Below are 16,459 nucleotides of genomic sequence, written 5' to 3' on the forward strand. Positions count from 1 at the left end.
ATAGTAGAGATATTCTAGAATATTGAAGAGTTGTCTTAAGGCTCAAGTTTCTGGGACTGTATTTACACAATTAACTAAGAAAGTCACCTCAAAAGGTCTCATAGATAAAACCCCAACCCTTTAAAATTTGAATTTTGGTAAATCTAACAATAAGAGGCAAAAATGTAAAACAAAAAAAAATTTCTATAGTTTGTCTCAAGACTCAGGAAGTATTTTAACTCTTTAGACAGACAATACTGATTTTAGTATCAAAAAAAAAAGATTTTTTTCATTTTGATTCAAAAAACAGGCTGACAGCAACATTGCTCCAGTGAGGGCAAATACACAGATTTATGTTATTAGACAAAATTAACCAATTCTTTTGGATTTGGAAAATGCCAGTGAAAGAATATAAGCTGTGGGGAGAAGAAAAAAAAAACCCAAAACCACCCAAACAAACCCAAGAGGAAACAACTACAGACCTGGACTTATTAAGGGATGCAGTCTGGTGAATAACTGTGCTCAGTGAGTTAGCGGAAGATAACTGTGTGCTGCTCCCAGGCTGTCCCAAAACCAAACTAACCTTTCTCCCAGCTTTAATATTTGAGAATATCGGAATCTTCTTAGCACCATCCGAGATGGAGGGTATGCAAAGCCTTACACCTCTGTATTGCTCAGTTCTCCCCCTCAAAACTTAAATCCAATTATAAAAGCGAAGGCTCCCTGATTTACTCTGCTGAACAACCTTCTTGAATTGCACAGGTGGGACCAGAGGGAGGGATGCTAGCAAGCCCTCTAGTGTCCACCTACTGCATGCTTCTCTAGAACACACCGACAAAGAGATAGAAGCAAATTATCGAAGGCCACTTTGCAGGCCAGCAGCCAACCCAGAAACGAGCACTGTAGAGCCTTTCAGTTTCCCAGTGAAGTATTTTGTTCTGCAGGGCCACATCTTCTTTGTACCTGAGGCATTCAGTGCTTGCACAGACTCTTCCTGGTAGATTTGTATCTCCTGGGCACTGGAGACTAGAGATAAGGTCTAAGCCCTATCACTGAACGCAAACTCCCTTGAAATTTGGGGAATCACAAAGCAACATCCAACACCCAATAGTAGCATCCCAGATTAAATTAGTTCACTTCAGATGAACCTACTGCTTTTCAAACAGCAGTACACCTTTCCACCTCTAAGAGGGAGGCCAGCGAACATTGACCTGAGCAAACAGGGGTCCCAACGTGCACGTCAGGAGGCTGCTGAGCTTCTGTGCTAGCCATGGACGACAGACCCATCATTGGGGTTCTGTGGGTGGCAAGAGGTCTCATTTCTCTTTGACTAGAGAGAAGAGATAGACGAAACAGAACCCACAGGAGCTTCTGGGCAGCTCAATAGCTGCCATTTAAATCTGTTCCCTCCAGTCAGATCAGGAGACTAGGACACAAGAACCTTGAGCCAAGAGAAAAAGTCTCCTCTCCGAAGCCTGCTCCGGTTGCACTATGCTAACCTCCTCTTTCTCTCCCTGCTGTACTATTACAGTTTGCAATGGAGTTGTAAAGTTACAGTAAGGCATCGATGAATCCTGCTCTCTCATCCAGAGGCAGTTAAAACCCAAAGATTTCTCTTGTTTCTTATTCACTCTGAGGCGTTTTTACACTGCTCTGGCACAGTACAAGGCTGCCAAGTGGATGCAAACCTCCCCCCCACCCCTTTCACCTCCAGGATAGCATAAAGTAGAACTGGACACACACACACAAAAAAATCCTGTTTGCAGTTATTCTCCATTGCACATCATTGCTGCAAGGGAACCCACGCTGCCACGGAAGTGTTTAAAGTTTTGCTTAAAATGAAATTTCAGCAAAAATTCAGGGGAGAAAACAGCTCTGATGTGTTTTGAATGGAATTCTTCTTTTAAAAGGCTTTGGGATTTGGAAGACATTTACTCTTTTAATCCATTATATCAAAATAATTGACAAAATCACAATGAAACATTTTGTTCCTTCCTAAAAACAAAAACCAAAGAGGGAAAAAAAAATCTCTCACAGAGAATTAAAAAGCATTCAGGTTTCATTCCAACGAGCTGGGCGTCAGGACCTCAGCATTCTTCGAGAAAAGAGATTATTGTCTCCAGCCAGCTCTGGTGTAAGCCTGTAAAATCCTCTGCCAATCTCTTAGATGAATTACCAGCCAACTAATTCCTTTTCATCACCAGTTCATCGAACACTACCTGCACAGACTAGGAGCTGGAAATTTTATGTATACAGACAGAGCTGTTTTACTAGAATATCTCCCTAGTGACTTAGTGTTTTAACTCAGCCTTTGAATAGCGTGCACAAAAACCCTGACATCTTTCTTAGCTGGTGACAACAACATCCTTCACCTTCTGACCCCCGACACATTTCCACACATCCTAGGATCTTTCTTTCATTATTGATTAGGGAAGGCAATGCCATAGAGCTCTGCAATGAAGAGATGCCCTCACATATATTTACTCAGATCAGAGATCTCTGCCAAACCTCCCAACTGCCAGCCAAGAATGGAAAGTGCCCAGCTCTACACCCAAGGAGAGATGGAGGGGAGCCAGACTGCCAGCTCCTGAGCACCAGCCAAGAGGAAAAGCACTATTAAATAGGTGAAGCCAAGTACATAGGTATCGGTGCGCACTGGAGGAGCTCACGGGCCAGGTTATGAAGCAGGCAGATGTGTACATCGGTGGCTGATTAGACACATGGTCCCATTCAGCTCTGCATCTTATCCCATGCAAATTCATCCTAATTTGGATGAAACCCATGAGCTAAGCTTTTCTGGCAGGTCTCCCTGCAAAATAGTTTGACTTCAATAGAAAACACCATGGAGAAAAACATGGCTTTTTAGCACACCAGTCATTCTCTCATAGACTCAGCAATTTCCCCCAAACCATGATGGTCAACACTCATAGTCAAGAGAAACTGTTTCTATCATCTGCCATTTAACCACAGGACTACTTCAGTGCATTTCCTTACACCGCTGAATCACTCTTCTGTGACGAAAAGTTTATTTAGCTGCAGCATGGCAACTCAGTTCAGCGGTGACCTCTGGATGGAGGAACATCACCATGGAAGTAGGATGCTGCTGATGCCAGACCAAGAATGGGCTTCAATTCCAAAACCGCATCAAGGTTTCATGTTAAAACTCCCACCCAATTAGCCTCTAAAACTCAGGAAAAGTTTCCTGTTCATAATTAATGTTGCTCTTGTGGAACCCAGTGGTCACAGCCAAGAACAAAGGGACTCATTTGGCCAGGGACTATGTGAGTACATTTCTGATTACACAGATGTAAAAATCTACGCAGACACACCACTCCTGATTGATAGAATGAGGAGCTGAAACACAAAGGTGCAGAGACTGACTTGGGTCTATACAGTAAACGGGTGACAGATGCAAGGTCTGAAACCTCAGAACAAGTGCTGCTATAAAACTGTATAACATCAGACCCAGGAGTAGAACATATTTCTCTTCCATACACCAAACAGATCAGCAACAGTAACAGATTTCCACCTGTAGTCTTCAGGAGAACCCATCAGCTTGTCAAAAGCCAAACCTGAGATCTGTATCTCTTTAGGACTTCATTTTTATGGTTCAATTCCAGCCACTCAAAAGGAAAGGGCAAGACATATGCAATACATAAGGACTGGGATGAGTTCCAAGATAACATGCCCACAGGACACTAAACCAGTGCAATTAGTGTCCTCTTCAGATATAAGATCAATATACTCAGTAGAATTAATGAAGATATTCAAAAGAAAACTCCAGAATGATAAAAAGCATCATTTTATTTATTTTAATACCACAGTGCTCTCGCTCTCAATGCCATTCTACAGCAGTGAATTCTATGAACATACTCTGTGCTACATAAACCCAGCACTTTTCCCATTTGTCTTCCCATTTCAGATGATTCCTTGTTCCTGTGTCTGGGCATGTAATGAACTGCAATCTAGAGGGCTGGGAAAGAAAAACAATCACCCACACTGATGTAAGACGAGGTCTATCTACTAGAGATGTGTTAAGTGCTTCTCAGATAGTCAGGAAAATAGAAAAACTATTACACAAAACCAGGCAAACCCAGCATAGATTGTTGTTTATAAGCACATCAAAACGGCAAGCACACAAGCACATGGTATGAAAAAGAAAAAGCTAAAGTTCAAATGTGGCACAAGAGCCACAAACCTCCATGAATATATTTAGATCAGAAGTCAGAGTAACATTTTGAACAGTCAAGGAGTGAGAAGCAGTACCAGTGTAATGAGAGAAAGCACTGGAGGGCTGGCATTGAAGTTTTATGAACCAATTACTTAAATAAAGCAGGAGATGGGACCAGATAACCAAAAAGTCCCAGATCTTCATGGGTGCTTCACCCAACAGATCTCTCTTCAAAGCAGGGATCTTCCATCCCTTGTGAAACAATGGTTACATCCACAGGAGAGAAGGAAGGTTAGCTGTTAATGGAACAGGGGTGATGACAGATGGGTGAGCACTTGAGCACACAACACATGGCTCACATACATGCTGCACACGTTATTCAAACATACTCCTTGCATATATCATCTACAAGGATATTCTATACATAAAGGGATCATTACCTATGCATAAAAACTTCAACTTTTTCAGATAAATCTAAAGCGTGGCTGCAAATCTATGAAACTCAATTTTTATAAGAAAATGTGATGTGATTGTAATGTGATTTTCCCATTCAAAATTAATTGTGCACAATAAAGAACATCCCTTCAAAATCTTAACATCTGCATAGGGAGATAATTACTTCCTTGCACAGTTTAACCCAGAGGATAAAAGTGGAAGATGACCACAAATCTGGAGGAATATAACTTCTCAGCACCTTGAGCACCTTAAAACACTTTTTAAAGGTCCGCAAACAGTTTCAAAGCAATTCAAGATTAACTGAATGTGATAAATATTCATTTGGATTTTCATTATGTAATTTGAGCCTACACAGTGCCACACACATACAAATCCATCAGATAATATCCATTACACAAATGAAGTTTTTAGATCACTATAAAATGTTACCCTTTTTCATACTGCTGCTAAAATACAACTTATTTCCTTGAAAAAACCAACCCTTTCCTGAACACAGACAATTAAGCACTAGTAATACCAAATTTCCTTCTAGGAATCTATCAGCGATAAAGCTCATCCAGCACGTACCAGAAAACAAAATCGCATATACCTAAATGCACTGTGTGCCTCCATTTCAAACCAGGAAAAAACATCAAAGCCACCACAAGAATCATGCCCGAGCAGGACAGCCTCTACCCATTGACTCACCACTCTTCCTTTGAGAAGCTGCAAGTAAACCCAGTAAACAGTTTTTCCATTTTGGAGTCATCTTTTTAATTTGTTTGCTTCTAAATACTTCTGAAAGTCCACAGTACTAGACAGTATCAGCACAGAAGAGCCAGAGCCCAACAGCACTGAAGAGTCAGTTTGACCAACTGCATTTCACAGGTGTGTTTAGTGCCAGCTGACAATGGTTTGAAAATTAGTAACTGGTGTGAGAGAGCAATGGAAAAAGTAAACATTACCCTAAAATCTACCAGGTAGATTTGCCAATGCTTTTCTCTAAAACATTGGTGCATTACACAGCAGACTGAGTAATTTTGGTCATCCATCTGAAAAACAGGTTAATATCAGCTAGAATATTCTCTGAGATCGATTCCTGCAGTGTTTGTATTAGGGGAAGACTGTAAAAGAACCTGCCTTATTTGACCTAAAAAGCAAAGGAAAAGACAATATGTGACAGTGCTCTGCAAAGACATCAAGGATAAACGCTACAGAGGGAGAAGAACTGTCAAAGCTAAAGCAAGATGTTGGCACAAGGACAAAAGGGATTATACCTGCGATGAATACATTCAGACTGGAAACTAGAAAGCGTCTAGCCATCAGAGCTCAGAGTATGGTGTAGCCTCACAGTGGGAATAACATAAGGAAAATAACCTAATTAGTTTTAAGAGGGAGATTGAAAAGTTTAAGAATGTCTCAACAGCAGGGGACTGGATTTGGGAAGTGCCTTTTAGTCCTGCGTTCAAGGACGAAGACTGATCCGAGAACAACTAGAACCTGTATCTGCATAAATTGCCATTCAGAAGCATTCTTGCAAATTAGTCTCATCAGGCTTAAATAATCACATTTTGATTTCACAAACATCATCAGAGATTCATGCAAGTGCCAGACACCTGTGTGTACCTGACTACAGGTTAATATCTGAAGTTATTAAGTGAGCCTCTACTTTGCCATTGATACACTAGCCATTGTTAAGGGGATAAGCAGCACTGTAGCAGCAATATGGCACAGTAAGTGAGGAGGTGTGAGTCTGGACATCCCTGCAGGTGTTAGCATGAAAAGTAACACACACTTTAGTAAGGCTAGTATACAAGTTGTATACTAGTAGTTGTAGATGTTACTATTTTGTGTACCATCTCACAAAGGTCCAAACGCAATTTTAGGGTCATTTCTACATAAAAATGAGTAAAACCAGAACCAGTTAAACTAGTTGTTTGGTTGGGTGTTTAATCTGAAGGATTAGCTTTATCACTGACATTTAAAAAAAAAAAAATCATTGAAATTACAGAAGAAATTATAGGTACAAAGAACACATAAGAATTAACACACCACAATACATGTTAGCATGTTCTCAAAACTTCAGAAAAGAGCTGCTATGACACTCAAAGTGAAATCCTGTCTCCACTGAAGCAGTACTGTATGATAAACATTTCATCCCTGAAATTTAGCTCCAATTAAAGAAGTGCATCATAAACTAAAACAAGCAGCAAGAGCTCTGAGAAGGGCTGCTTCAGATGAACAGGAAAAGAATTAGCAGATGATTGTTACTTGGTTTTGTTGTCCACTGCAGATTGATGTGTAATTGCTACCATGACTTGAAGCTCTTCATTCATTGTGTGTGACATCCATGCATGGTTTTGCAAAATTAGCTCTTTCTCTCTTACACCAACAGCATTTATCTTTCCTTAACAGAGTCACCCAGAAGTTATCTCCTCAAACCTATGAGGTTCTTGGGCTCTGATGCAGTGGTCTTTTACCCACGTACCATCTTTCACTCCCCAGCATAGAAACCATAGTACTGTGAGTTGACATGAATTTGTTGAACTCGGAAAGCAAAGCACTATCAAAACCCAAACCAACGCAATACCAGCTCTGTGGAAGCAACAACGGAGCGACCACAGGTTTTCTTCATACCTGCTTTGCACTCCAACAGTGCACCCGTACTCCTCCCACCACTTCTCAGAGGCAAATAGCATGCCTGAGCATACAGAGCTCTGCCAAGAGGAAGCGGAGACAGAGCCACCAGCATTGTGCCAGGCAAAGGGCCCTGTCTAGGCACAGCCGTGAGCCTACAATGCTTCTCCCCACACCCACATCTGCACAAAGTGGGAAGGAAACTTTGCCCAATTATTGCCCCTCCCTAGACGTGCTTTTAGACACTCAACTCTCCTCTCTCTGTGGCTGCCCTCTGTCCCGAAAGACAAGCTATGAGGTGACCCAGGGGTGCTACGAGGGGCAGCCTGGCACCCCCTGCACAGGGGGTCCCTCCCCTTCACCCCCTCAGGCCTCTCCACTGCAGGGCTCCTCTGCACCTGCCCCCACTCCACCCAGGGCCAGGCAGGGACCTGGACACAGCAGGAGAGGGCCCACGTAGCCGGGAAGGAAAGCACAGAACACCGCCGACCCAAGGAGGAACCTTCCCACACACCCACAGCCCCCACAACTGCGCCCCCACAGCCACCATTTCCCCCCCGACGGCGGGTGCGGCGCGGGGTGATGACGTCGCCGGGGCCGCTCGCCTCCCCCAATGGCCGGGCCCGGCGCTCCCGCGCCTCTGAGGCAGCTCCAAGATGGCCGCTGTCTCGGGCGGCTCCAGGCCGAGGCCGCGGCATCCGGAGGGGCTGCCGGGGCTGGACGGGCTCCGTGGGGCCCTTGCACCTCGCACGGGGTTGCTCCGGGCCCTGAGGGCTCCTCCAGCCTGCCCTGGGGTTGTCTGCCTAGCCGCCCGGCCCTGCAGATACTGCCCAGCTGCCTGCTTTGCCCAGAGCCTCCCCTGACAGGTGCTGGCAGCCTCGGGCTGCGGCCTGTCCTGGCTTTACTGCCTCCGCCGGGCCCTTCCCCGGCGTGTTAGTGACCTGCCGGGCCCCAGGGTGGCAGTCCTCACCTGGGGTGCATGCCCAGGGCGAGGGAGCCACCGCTGCCACAGCACCCCAGGAAGCACCCTGAGGCATCCCCTTAAAGGGCAAAGGGACCAAACCAAACCAAGGAGGGCTGCGCTGGGCCTTGGCGCTTGTTGGAAGTGTTGCATAGAGCTTGTGTTTCTTGTTTGCCAACAGATGCCACCCCCGCTCTATGCGGCCACGCAGGAGAGGGGTTGGCACCAGAAGAGTGTGCGTTATCACAGCAGTTATCAAATGTACTGTGCAGAGCTGGAGTTTAGGAAAGCAAAAGGGTGACCCAAGGCTGGGTGTGGTGTGGATTTAGAGCATGAGCCCTTTATAAAAAATCTCTTGGAAAAAACTTAAGGTAGGAGATGACAGTGATTTAATTTGGCATAGCTGCCAGTTTACCTTGGGCAGCAACCTAGGAAAATATGCCAGTAATAAAAGAATGAAAGGCAAATGGCCCTTTTGGTTTGTATTGTCCCTGAGCCTTGCTAATGGGGTAACAGCACTGAGCATCCTCCGGGGGAGAAATGAGACCGTCCCATATGCCAGCCTGGCCTGCCTTCGGCCCAGCCTCGTCCTCGGCCGGCTGCAGATCATGTCTGCAGGCAGGTCAGGTTACTTCGCTGAATAGCCCTTGCCAAGGCAGGATCCTGACTGAACAACTACTCTGCTATTAGCTCTGTTCCCACCATCCCCTACACTGTTCAAAGACAGACCCTCAGTGAAGAGGTGTTTGGTTTGGGGGTTTTTTTCTGGGAAACGCTCAAGCCTATCTATGGATTTTAATTGCCTTGGAAATCTGATGTGAATCAGAGGTGACTATATGCAGGCAATCTCTCTTTCACACACTTGCATATGGCTTTTGCAACATCACCCTTTATGGCAGTAAATCTTATACCACTGTTACAGCCTTTATATCCTGAGATGATCTTCTGGAAGCCTGGGGCTTGACAGAAAACTAATTCCCAATATAGTGAGACATTTGCAGGAGTTTGTCATTGCAGACTGTATTGTTCAGAAACCTGCACTTTCTTCCTCAGAACTGTCCACAGAAGTGCTTTGAATCATATTTGCTTCTACACACCCCTGGGAAGCTGTGGAAAATCCACTCCCTCAGCCAGGCACATTGGACAAACTTGCTTCTTCCTGCTAGATTTTACAACTGCAAACAAGGCTCAAAAACAAAACAAACCTCACCAGCAACACCAGCAGCCCTACTCTGAACATGTGGGATGCTTCCCTGGATCCCTGCTCATTTCCTGGAGTGAAACTCAGACACACCAGTTCAGTGCTGTCCTGAAGTGTGTGGAGGCTTTTTTTTCTCTCTCTCTCCTTCTTTTCTTTTCCCTCCTTCCTTGTGTTGATTTGTGGGGCCAGAATGACTTTGATTTCAGCAAGTTTGCTGTTTATTCACGTCACAAGTTTGACAGCTTTACACCAAATCAGATTGCTGGGTTTCAGGAGAGCTCTGAGGCGTCACTGGGAGCTCCTTTAGATTAAACTCGCCTCCCCGGTCTCCCCCCTCTCCCCCTCCTTCAGAGCCATTTAAACCTCGCTGGGACTTTAACAGAAACGTGCTCCCAAGACCTGCATTTCGTTCTGCCACTAACATGGTAAGTGCTCTTTGCATTTCTCTCGACCTGGAGGCAGAAAAGGAGAAGCTGGTCTCTTTGCCTTGGGGGCTTGCAGTGTGTTTTGTGCCCTCTTTAAGATGGGGAAGGAAGAGAGCTCTCCTCTACCTGCAAGAGCAGTCTCTGTTGCTGTGTCTTCCCATGGGTGAGCAAATTCCCTGCTTGAGGCTCCAAGCTCTGCCGTTGCCTTGCAGAGATTCAGAGGTGCTGCAGATGGGGCTTATTTGGAGGAGGGAAAAGGGGTGAATCCAGAGACAACCCCAGGCTTTGCTACTGTGCGGTCTGGGACTGCTGCAGAACTCCAGGGGCAGAACAGAGTGCGTGCAGCCTTGAGGTGACTCTACTGGCTTTGTGCAGCTTTAGAGCTAAATCAAGCCCCCAAGGTGGGAGGAATGGACTGGCCAAGGACAGCCTGGCTCTTCCCTTCACCTTAAACCCACTCAGGACCCTAGTGTTTCCCAAGGGATTGCAGGAAACTCCGCCACTTTCCTGGCATACCTCTGCTCGGAGCCCCTCTGCGGCGGGGGCGGCACTGCCCAGCGCTCAGCGGAGAGAGCAGGGCGGTGCGCTGCCACCGGGGCGGGGGGGGGGGGGGGCACCCGGGTCAGGGCTGGGAGCTCCCACGGGGGCAGGCGACGCCTGCCAGGGGCGACTGAGGCTGCGGGGGTCCCCTGCGACAGGTACCTGAGCAAACCCCGGCCGGGACAGGAGCGGGAGGGGAGCGCTTCCCCGCGGAGCAGGGACCAGCCCGCAGCGCTGGGATGCGGCGGGGCCGGAGCAGGGCTGACACCGCCTCCCCTCGGAACCCGCCGCAGCCCGGGGTCTGGAGGCGGCGCGGGGGGGAACCGTCCGCCGGGCGCCCCATGGCCACGGCTCCTTCCCTCCTCAGAGCACCGGCCGGCCGTGCCCGGAGCCGGACTTCGCTGGGGGCCCGGGCTGCGCTTGCCCCTGGTCCGCCCCCGCCGGGGTTTCCAAGGAGACTTGGGCTGCCGTCTGCGCCGCGGAGCCGCCGCACCACAGCCAGGGCCGGCGGGAGGCTCGGCCGCCGGGTAAGTGAGCGCCCACCGCCGTCAGGCGTGGGGGCGGCCCGACCGCGTCCCGCAGCCGGGCTGGGCGAGGAAGTGGGAGCGGGCTAACAACCCCTCGGGTCTGCTCCCCCCCCAGGCCAGTTCTGCAGCCCGCAGCTCGGTGCCCAGGACGCGGCGTGGCGGGGAGACCAGCTGTCCTCCCAGCTCTACAGAAACAAGCAGGTAAAGGCTCCGCACGCACCCCTCTGCGACCTCGGTTTGTCTCTCCCCCCAAGGTTCCTGAACTCTGTACCGTGCAGCACACCCTGTGGCTTGGTTTATGGCGCATCTCCCTCTCACCGCCTCGGATGTGGGAAACTGTGTCAAATGGCTTTGTTGGGTTTTTTTTTTTTGTTTCTTTCTTGAAGTATTTGTCTCCTCCGTGTTGTCCCGTGAAGCTGGAACCACTGGTGTGGGGTTCCCTAGTCATCTCCTTCCCTCTTACAGTACATTGCACCAGCTGCCTTGGTGCTAGAGAAGACCAGGGCATGACCAGGGAGTCCCTCAGGCTCTGATGATGCACAACCTCACACTGTTCACTAAGAATACATAGTGCGTGTCCTCCTGAGTCCACCAGAATTACCTACTTATATGGAGCATAAACCATTTTGACCAACAAGCATTTCCTTGTTGCTTTATTTTCTCTCTTCTTTCCTTTTTTGTAAATGCCATCAAGGGGCAGAAGACACTCTGAACAGTCCTAAATGAAGGAGCCCCAGACATATCTTTCTGATTGAATACTTGGAATGATATTTTGACACAGGGAAGTCAATGGAAATTCATTTACTAACTTCAAGGTCCCTGGAATCAAACCCTACTTCCAGACATCAGTGTACTTCTTTCTTTGGCTCTACCTCAAGCATTTAAATCAGTGGTCAGCAGATGCCCAGCGTCCTTGGCAGAAGATCCTTTGTCCTCCTACAGGAGTCTCCAGAGCTATGATCAAGAGGCAAAAATCTCTCTGCAAATACCTAGACTTCCCATGCAAAAGTGTTAGGCGTTAGCAAATCAAAACATACCTGTTCAGCACTTGGGACCAGGGATTCTCTCAGCTGTGTATATGTGCTGGCACAGTAGGGTCCAGGATTGAAGGGATCCCTGAGCACCACTGTATCATCAAGAATGGCAGTTGCATCTTCCTTCTGCACTCTATCCTCATAAATTGTTACTCTGCAGCTCCTCCTTCTCCTTTTCCCCACCAGCCAACTATAAATGGGACTGAGAGGGGTGCAAAGGGATGCTTACTGCCGCTCAGGAGGAGGTCTGGCAGCTGCTGTCATGCCTGTGACGGTTTCTGGCTGTTCACAAGTCTAACTGTAATTATTTTTCTGTTATTATTCCGCGGTCACAGTTTTTTTCAGAGTAATCTTCTCAAACACTCACTAAAGAATAAAGGAAGTCAAAAGTGAAAACTGAACAGTCATGCCACTTAGATTTACAGAGACAAGAGGCTGGGGGAGTGGGTTGAGTTCGCAAAACAAACACCCAGCTATCAAATCCAAGCAGCCTGTACCACAGGGCAATTGCTATTAAGTTACAGAGTCAACATCTATTCATCAATATCTCTATTCCACAGCTTCAAGATACTTTGCTTCAGAAGGAAGAGGAACTTGCTAGGTTACATGAAGAAAATAATAACCTCCGACAATACCTGAATTCTGCCCTGGTTAAGTGTTTAGAAGAAAAAGCCAAGGTATTGTGTTCAAACCTGTTGTATAGAGGTGTGCAGAAGAAATGGGTTGAATAAGTACATGCCGTTAAAATATATGGAAAGTCTAAAAGCGTAGACAACCTGCAGTATGAGATCTATTTAACTTCAGAGCTGCCAGATTGCTGGTCATGGATCTAAGGTGATGGTTTACCCCAGGAATGACATCCTGTCAGGTTCTGACTGTGGAGACAGTATAGCCCATGGCATAATTAAGTTTAGTTTATAAGTCATAAGTAAGTTAAGTTTATAAGCAAGGGAAAATTATTCCACCTAAAGCTTTTTTCACTGAAAAGTTCAAATTTGAACATATATTTCTTGAATGTGTCTGTTTTGTCAATTATTCCTTTTTATAAGGATTAATTTTCCTTTGTTTTGAGTGCTTTCTGGTTTATGTTTTGTTTTGTCATCTTCCAGTGATACATTTTATTTACTTACGTTAGAATATTGATCTTCTCATTTCTTTCAAATTTTTTAATTAAAAAGTTGTGTGGTTTTTTAAAAAGTAAAATACAAAATTAAACACTGCAGATTGGATGACACATTCTGTTAAAGTGTGGAGGGTTTTTTTTTTAATTAAATATTTTGATTCTCTGTCTCTCATCCAAAATAAAGATAATTGTTTCTTGTTGGCTTAAAGACATTTTTTAAGTATTCCAGCCTTGCCCATGAAACTGAACTATTAGTTATTTGCTCAGCTCTGGAGACTGGGCATGAGGTAAAAAAGCCTGTAAAAAATGGCAGACTTTCCTTTTACGTGCTATTCGGAGTTGACAGTGTGGCACATCCCCCCTCCCATGCCAAGACCTGGCTCCTGGTAGTAGAAAAGATCTCCTTCATTGGGCACAGCAGGGAGACGCGGCCACCCTTCTGCGTCATGTGTAGGAGAGTCCAGTATGAAACCATCCCAGGAGGTGGCTGAGCAGTGAATTCATGATGTGGTGGGGAGCTTCCTTCTTACTCCTGCCTTCCTTTGACCATCTCTGGATGCCTGAAGGACCCTTGTCCTGGGGTAATGGCAACTGAGGTGGGTTAATGAGCTCAGAGCCACTCAGTCTGCTGCTCTGAGCACTCCCTGGCCAGGATCACACCTGCCCCAGTATGACTTACCTTCTCATCGTCCCTCTTTGTCAGGCTGCCACATTTTCCTCCATGCCCCACTCACCTGCCAAATGCTGCTGGCAGCAACAGCGCAGAGGAGTGCCGTACAGCCAGGCGGGAGCTCTCATTTCACGCCGTACTGAGTGAGAATGCGATCAAAGCACAGGCCTTATTGACATTGTCAAATTCTTCTCTTTCAGGGACTGGGTTGTTGCAGAAACTGTAAAGACACAAAATAGTTAGTCGCATCCAAATGTTTAAGCACAGAGTGAAAGAAAAATATCTTTTATAAGGACAGTAATAACAATCTTGCCCATCTAAAATCTGAGATCAGAAACAGGTTGTTTCCAGGTAACTAGAAATTCAGATTTTAATCTTCCCTCTCCACCTCTTTTTTTTTTTTTAATAGAAACTGCTATCCTGCCATGGCCAAAAAACCTGTGCTAGTCTCAAAAGCACCAAGAGAAGGTTAAAAGAGGACCACTGCTTTGTTCCTCAGGAAACTCCTCATGCTTCCAAAGCTAGAAGGAACCTCTTTAATGAATTCACTGCCTGTGAAGAGCAAACCAGCCCTACTGTGGACAGCTGGGTCTTGCAGACTTTAGGATTAAAAGATGTCAACACCATTGATGAAACTTCAGCTAACTACAGTGCCCTGGCCTCAGACCTTGGAAAAGACACGTACTGCCTGAGCCCTGGTGAAGCGATAGACTATGACCAGAGTGAAGGAGCAGCAGCAGCGTATGGCTGTGGCCACATGCCCCCAGCTAACAGCAGTACCCATCCATGCAGTGAGGACTCTTCCTTCCTTCCTCAGTTTTCTTCAGCACCATGTGTTTCCTCATCAGTGCCAAGCATTTCCTCTCTCCCAGCCTACGGGTTGCCTTATTTGACTGGCAATTTTTCGCCCAATAAAACAGAAGTGGCCTTCACAACATCTTTAAGTCCTCACCGCAATGTGAGAACGCACACCTTCCACCAAGGACAAGCCTTCGTGCGCAGGGATGATGATGGAGGATGGAGATTCACCTGGGTGCCCAAGCAGGCTGAATAAGGCACCTGCATCAAGGGTCAGCTGTAGGGGATGTAGGAGGCAGACATTTCATCTTGTGCTTAAGACAGGTTCAGGCATCAAAAATGAGCCCTTCTGAGCTCTGATAAATGCTACTCTGTCACCTACCCACACCTCCTTCCCTCCCAGATTTTCACAGACGTGGCTCCAGATTGCACTTGGGCAATTATCTGCCCCAGGCCAGATGTACAAATTGGATCAACTTGTCTTGTGTCTGTGTTGACATACCTGCTTTTACTTGCTTCATTGTTTTTCTGTCATCAGCTGTTCCTCGTTAACTGGTAGTTTCCAGGCTGGAGTGCTTTCAGCTTTGATGATCACTCCCATGTGCACCAAACTGGAAAGCATTTTGGGAATACAGTTTGGAAGTAGCACACCTCTCACCCACAGATGACAAAGGAGGCATAGGTTGGAGTCCAAGCTTCAGCAGTGTCTAAGTGGTTTGTGTCTCTCTTGGCTACACAGATTGCCTTGGATTAAGGCAACTATGGGTGTGTGTTAGTGTGCTACACTAGGCTGACCTACCTGCAGTCACGTGGTGCTGTCATTCTTTGACGATGCCTCAAAATAAACAGGATTTGCTTCTATTGCCTGGAGGCTACTTAATTACAAGTAATTCAGCAAGTTCAGGGGATTTTCTTCTGCTGTGATTAAGAGACTAAAGTGTTTACTACATTGTGTTTTAACGGTATTTTATCTGTCAGATAACAGGAGTTTGAAAAGCTTGAACCCTGGAACAGGTACTAGAATTGGAGATGCTATAGAGTAATGACACTGCCATCACCAATCAAGGCCCTGGCCCAATGCATTAGTGGCAAAATTTTTCTCATCTGTGGGTAACTCAGAGCACTACTTTATTCTGCAAAGAATGCATTCCCCTTGCCTGCAGCCTCCCACTAGTCTTTTGATGGATTTTATTCCATGTTTACCGCCTGATGTTGGAAGCTCTTATAAACGGGAGTCACTCCTAGATCCTAGCAATTTCTGTGGGTCCAGTGGAGCTTTTGTTTGCAATGTCAAGAGCTGCACTCATGAAACTGGAGATTTTCTTTCTAGGGAAAAGCATCTTGACCTCTTTGTCCTGATCTGAGATCACACAGAGATTTACCTGCAATCAACATCAGCCCAGAGTCAGGGCTGCTTCCTCCTCCTCCTCCTGTAACCCCATGGTTCCAATGGGAAATCTTTCTCCTGGTTTGGGTAGGCAGTATCACTTAGTGGTTAGAGTAAGTCTTCGGGAACGACAGCCTTTCCATGTCTCTTGTCAGGCAATGGTGGGCTGAAGCTACCATCATCACTTGAGAGTGCTTTAAAAATCTCTGGAGAGAAGGTGCTCTAGCACTGCACAGGACTTTTAGTAATGCTACTAATGATATGAAGTCAACTGACATGAAGTAAGCTCACCGGTAATGTTTTGTGTTACCTTTGTTTTCTGCTTTATAGTACTTTGATGCCCAAGTATTGGCAACAGAGTGATTTGGTTGTTCTTGCTTTCAGAATGGTGCCAGGGACATTAAGGAAGTACTTAAGTAAAAATAACCATAACTGAGGATTTCCTTCCAGTGGCTTATTTTACTATGGAAAACTGGATTCTCCTGTATTTTTAGAGGATAAAAATATCTCCTAAATAGCCTCTTGTGCCTTAGAATTGCAGTATTTGGGATTCTCCATCAGCAGCAATAGT

At 46.2% G+C, this 16,459-nt stretch overlaps 1 protein-coding gene across 1 annotated transcript; it reads left to right on the forward strand.

Moving 5' to 3' along the window:
- Nucleotides 1–5,257: 5,257 nt before the first annotated feature.
- Nucleotides 5,258–15,830, forward strand: GMNC (geminin coiled-coil domain containing). Its single transcript, XM_054835502.1, has 5 exons — nucleotides 5,258–5,317; nucleotides 10,717–10,876; nucleotides 10,992–11,077; nucleotides 12,471–12,587; nucleotides 14,113–15,830. The coding sequence occupies exons 1-5, from the start codon at nucleotides 5,258–5,260 to the stop codon at nucleotides 14,755–14,757; spliced, it is 1,068 nt and encodes a 355-aa protein (XP_054691477.1). The 3' UTR covers nucleotides 14,758–15,830.
- The last annotated feature ends 629 nt before the right edge of the window (nucleotides 15,831–16,459 follow it).

This window comes from Grus americana, chromosome 9 (genome assembly GCF_028858705.1).
Source record: "Grus americana isolate bGruAme1 chromosome 9, bGruAme1.mat, whole genome shotgun sequence".
Taxonomy (NCBI): domain Eukaryota; kingdom Metazoa; phylum Chordata; class Aves; order Gruiformes; family Gruidae; genus Grus; species Grus americana.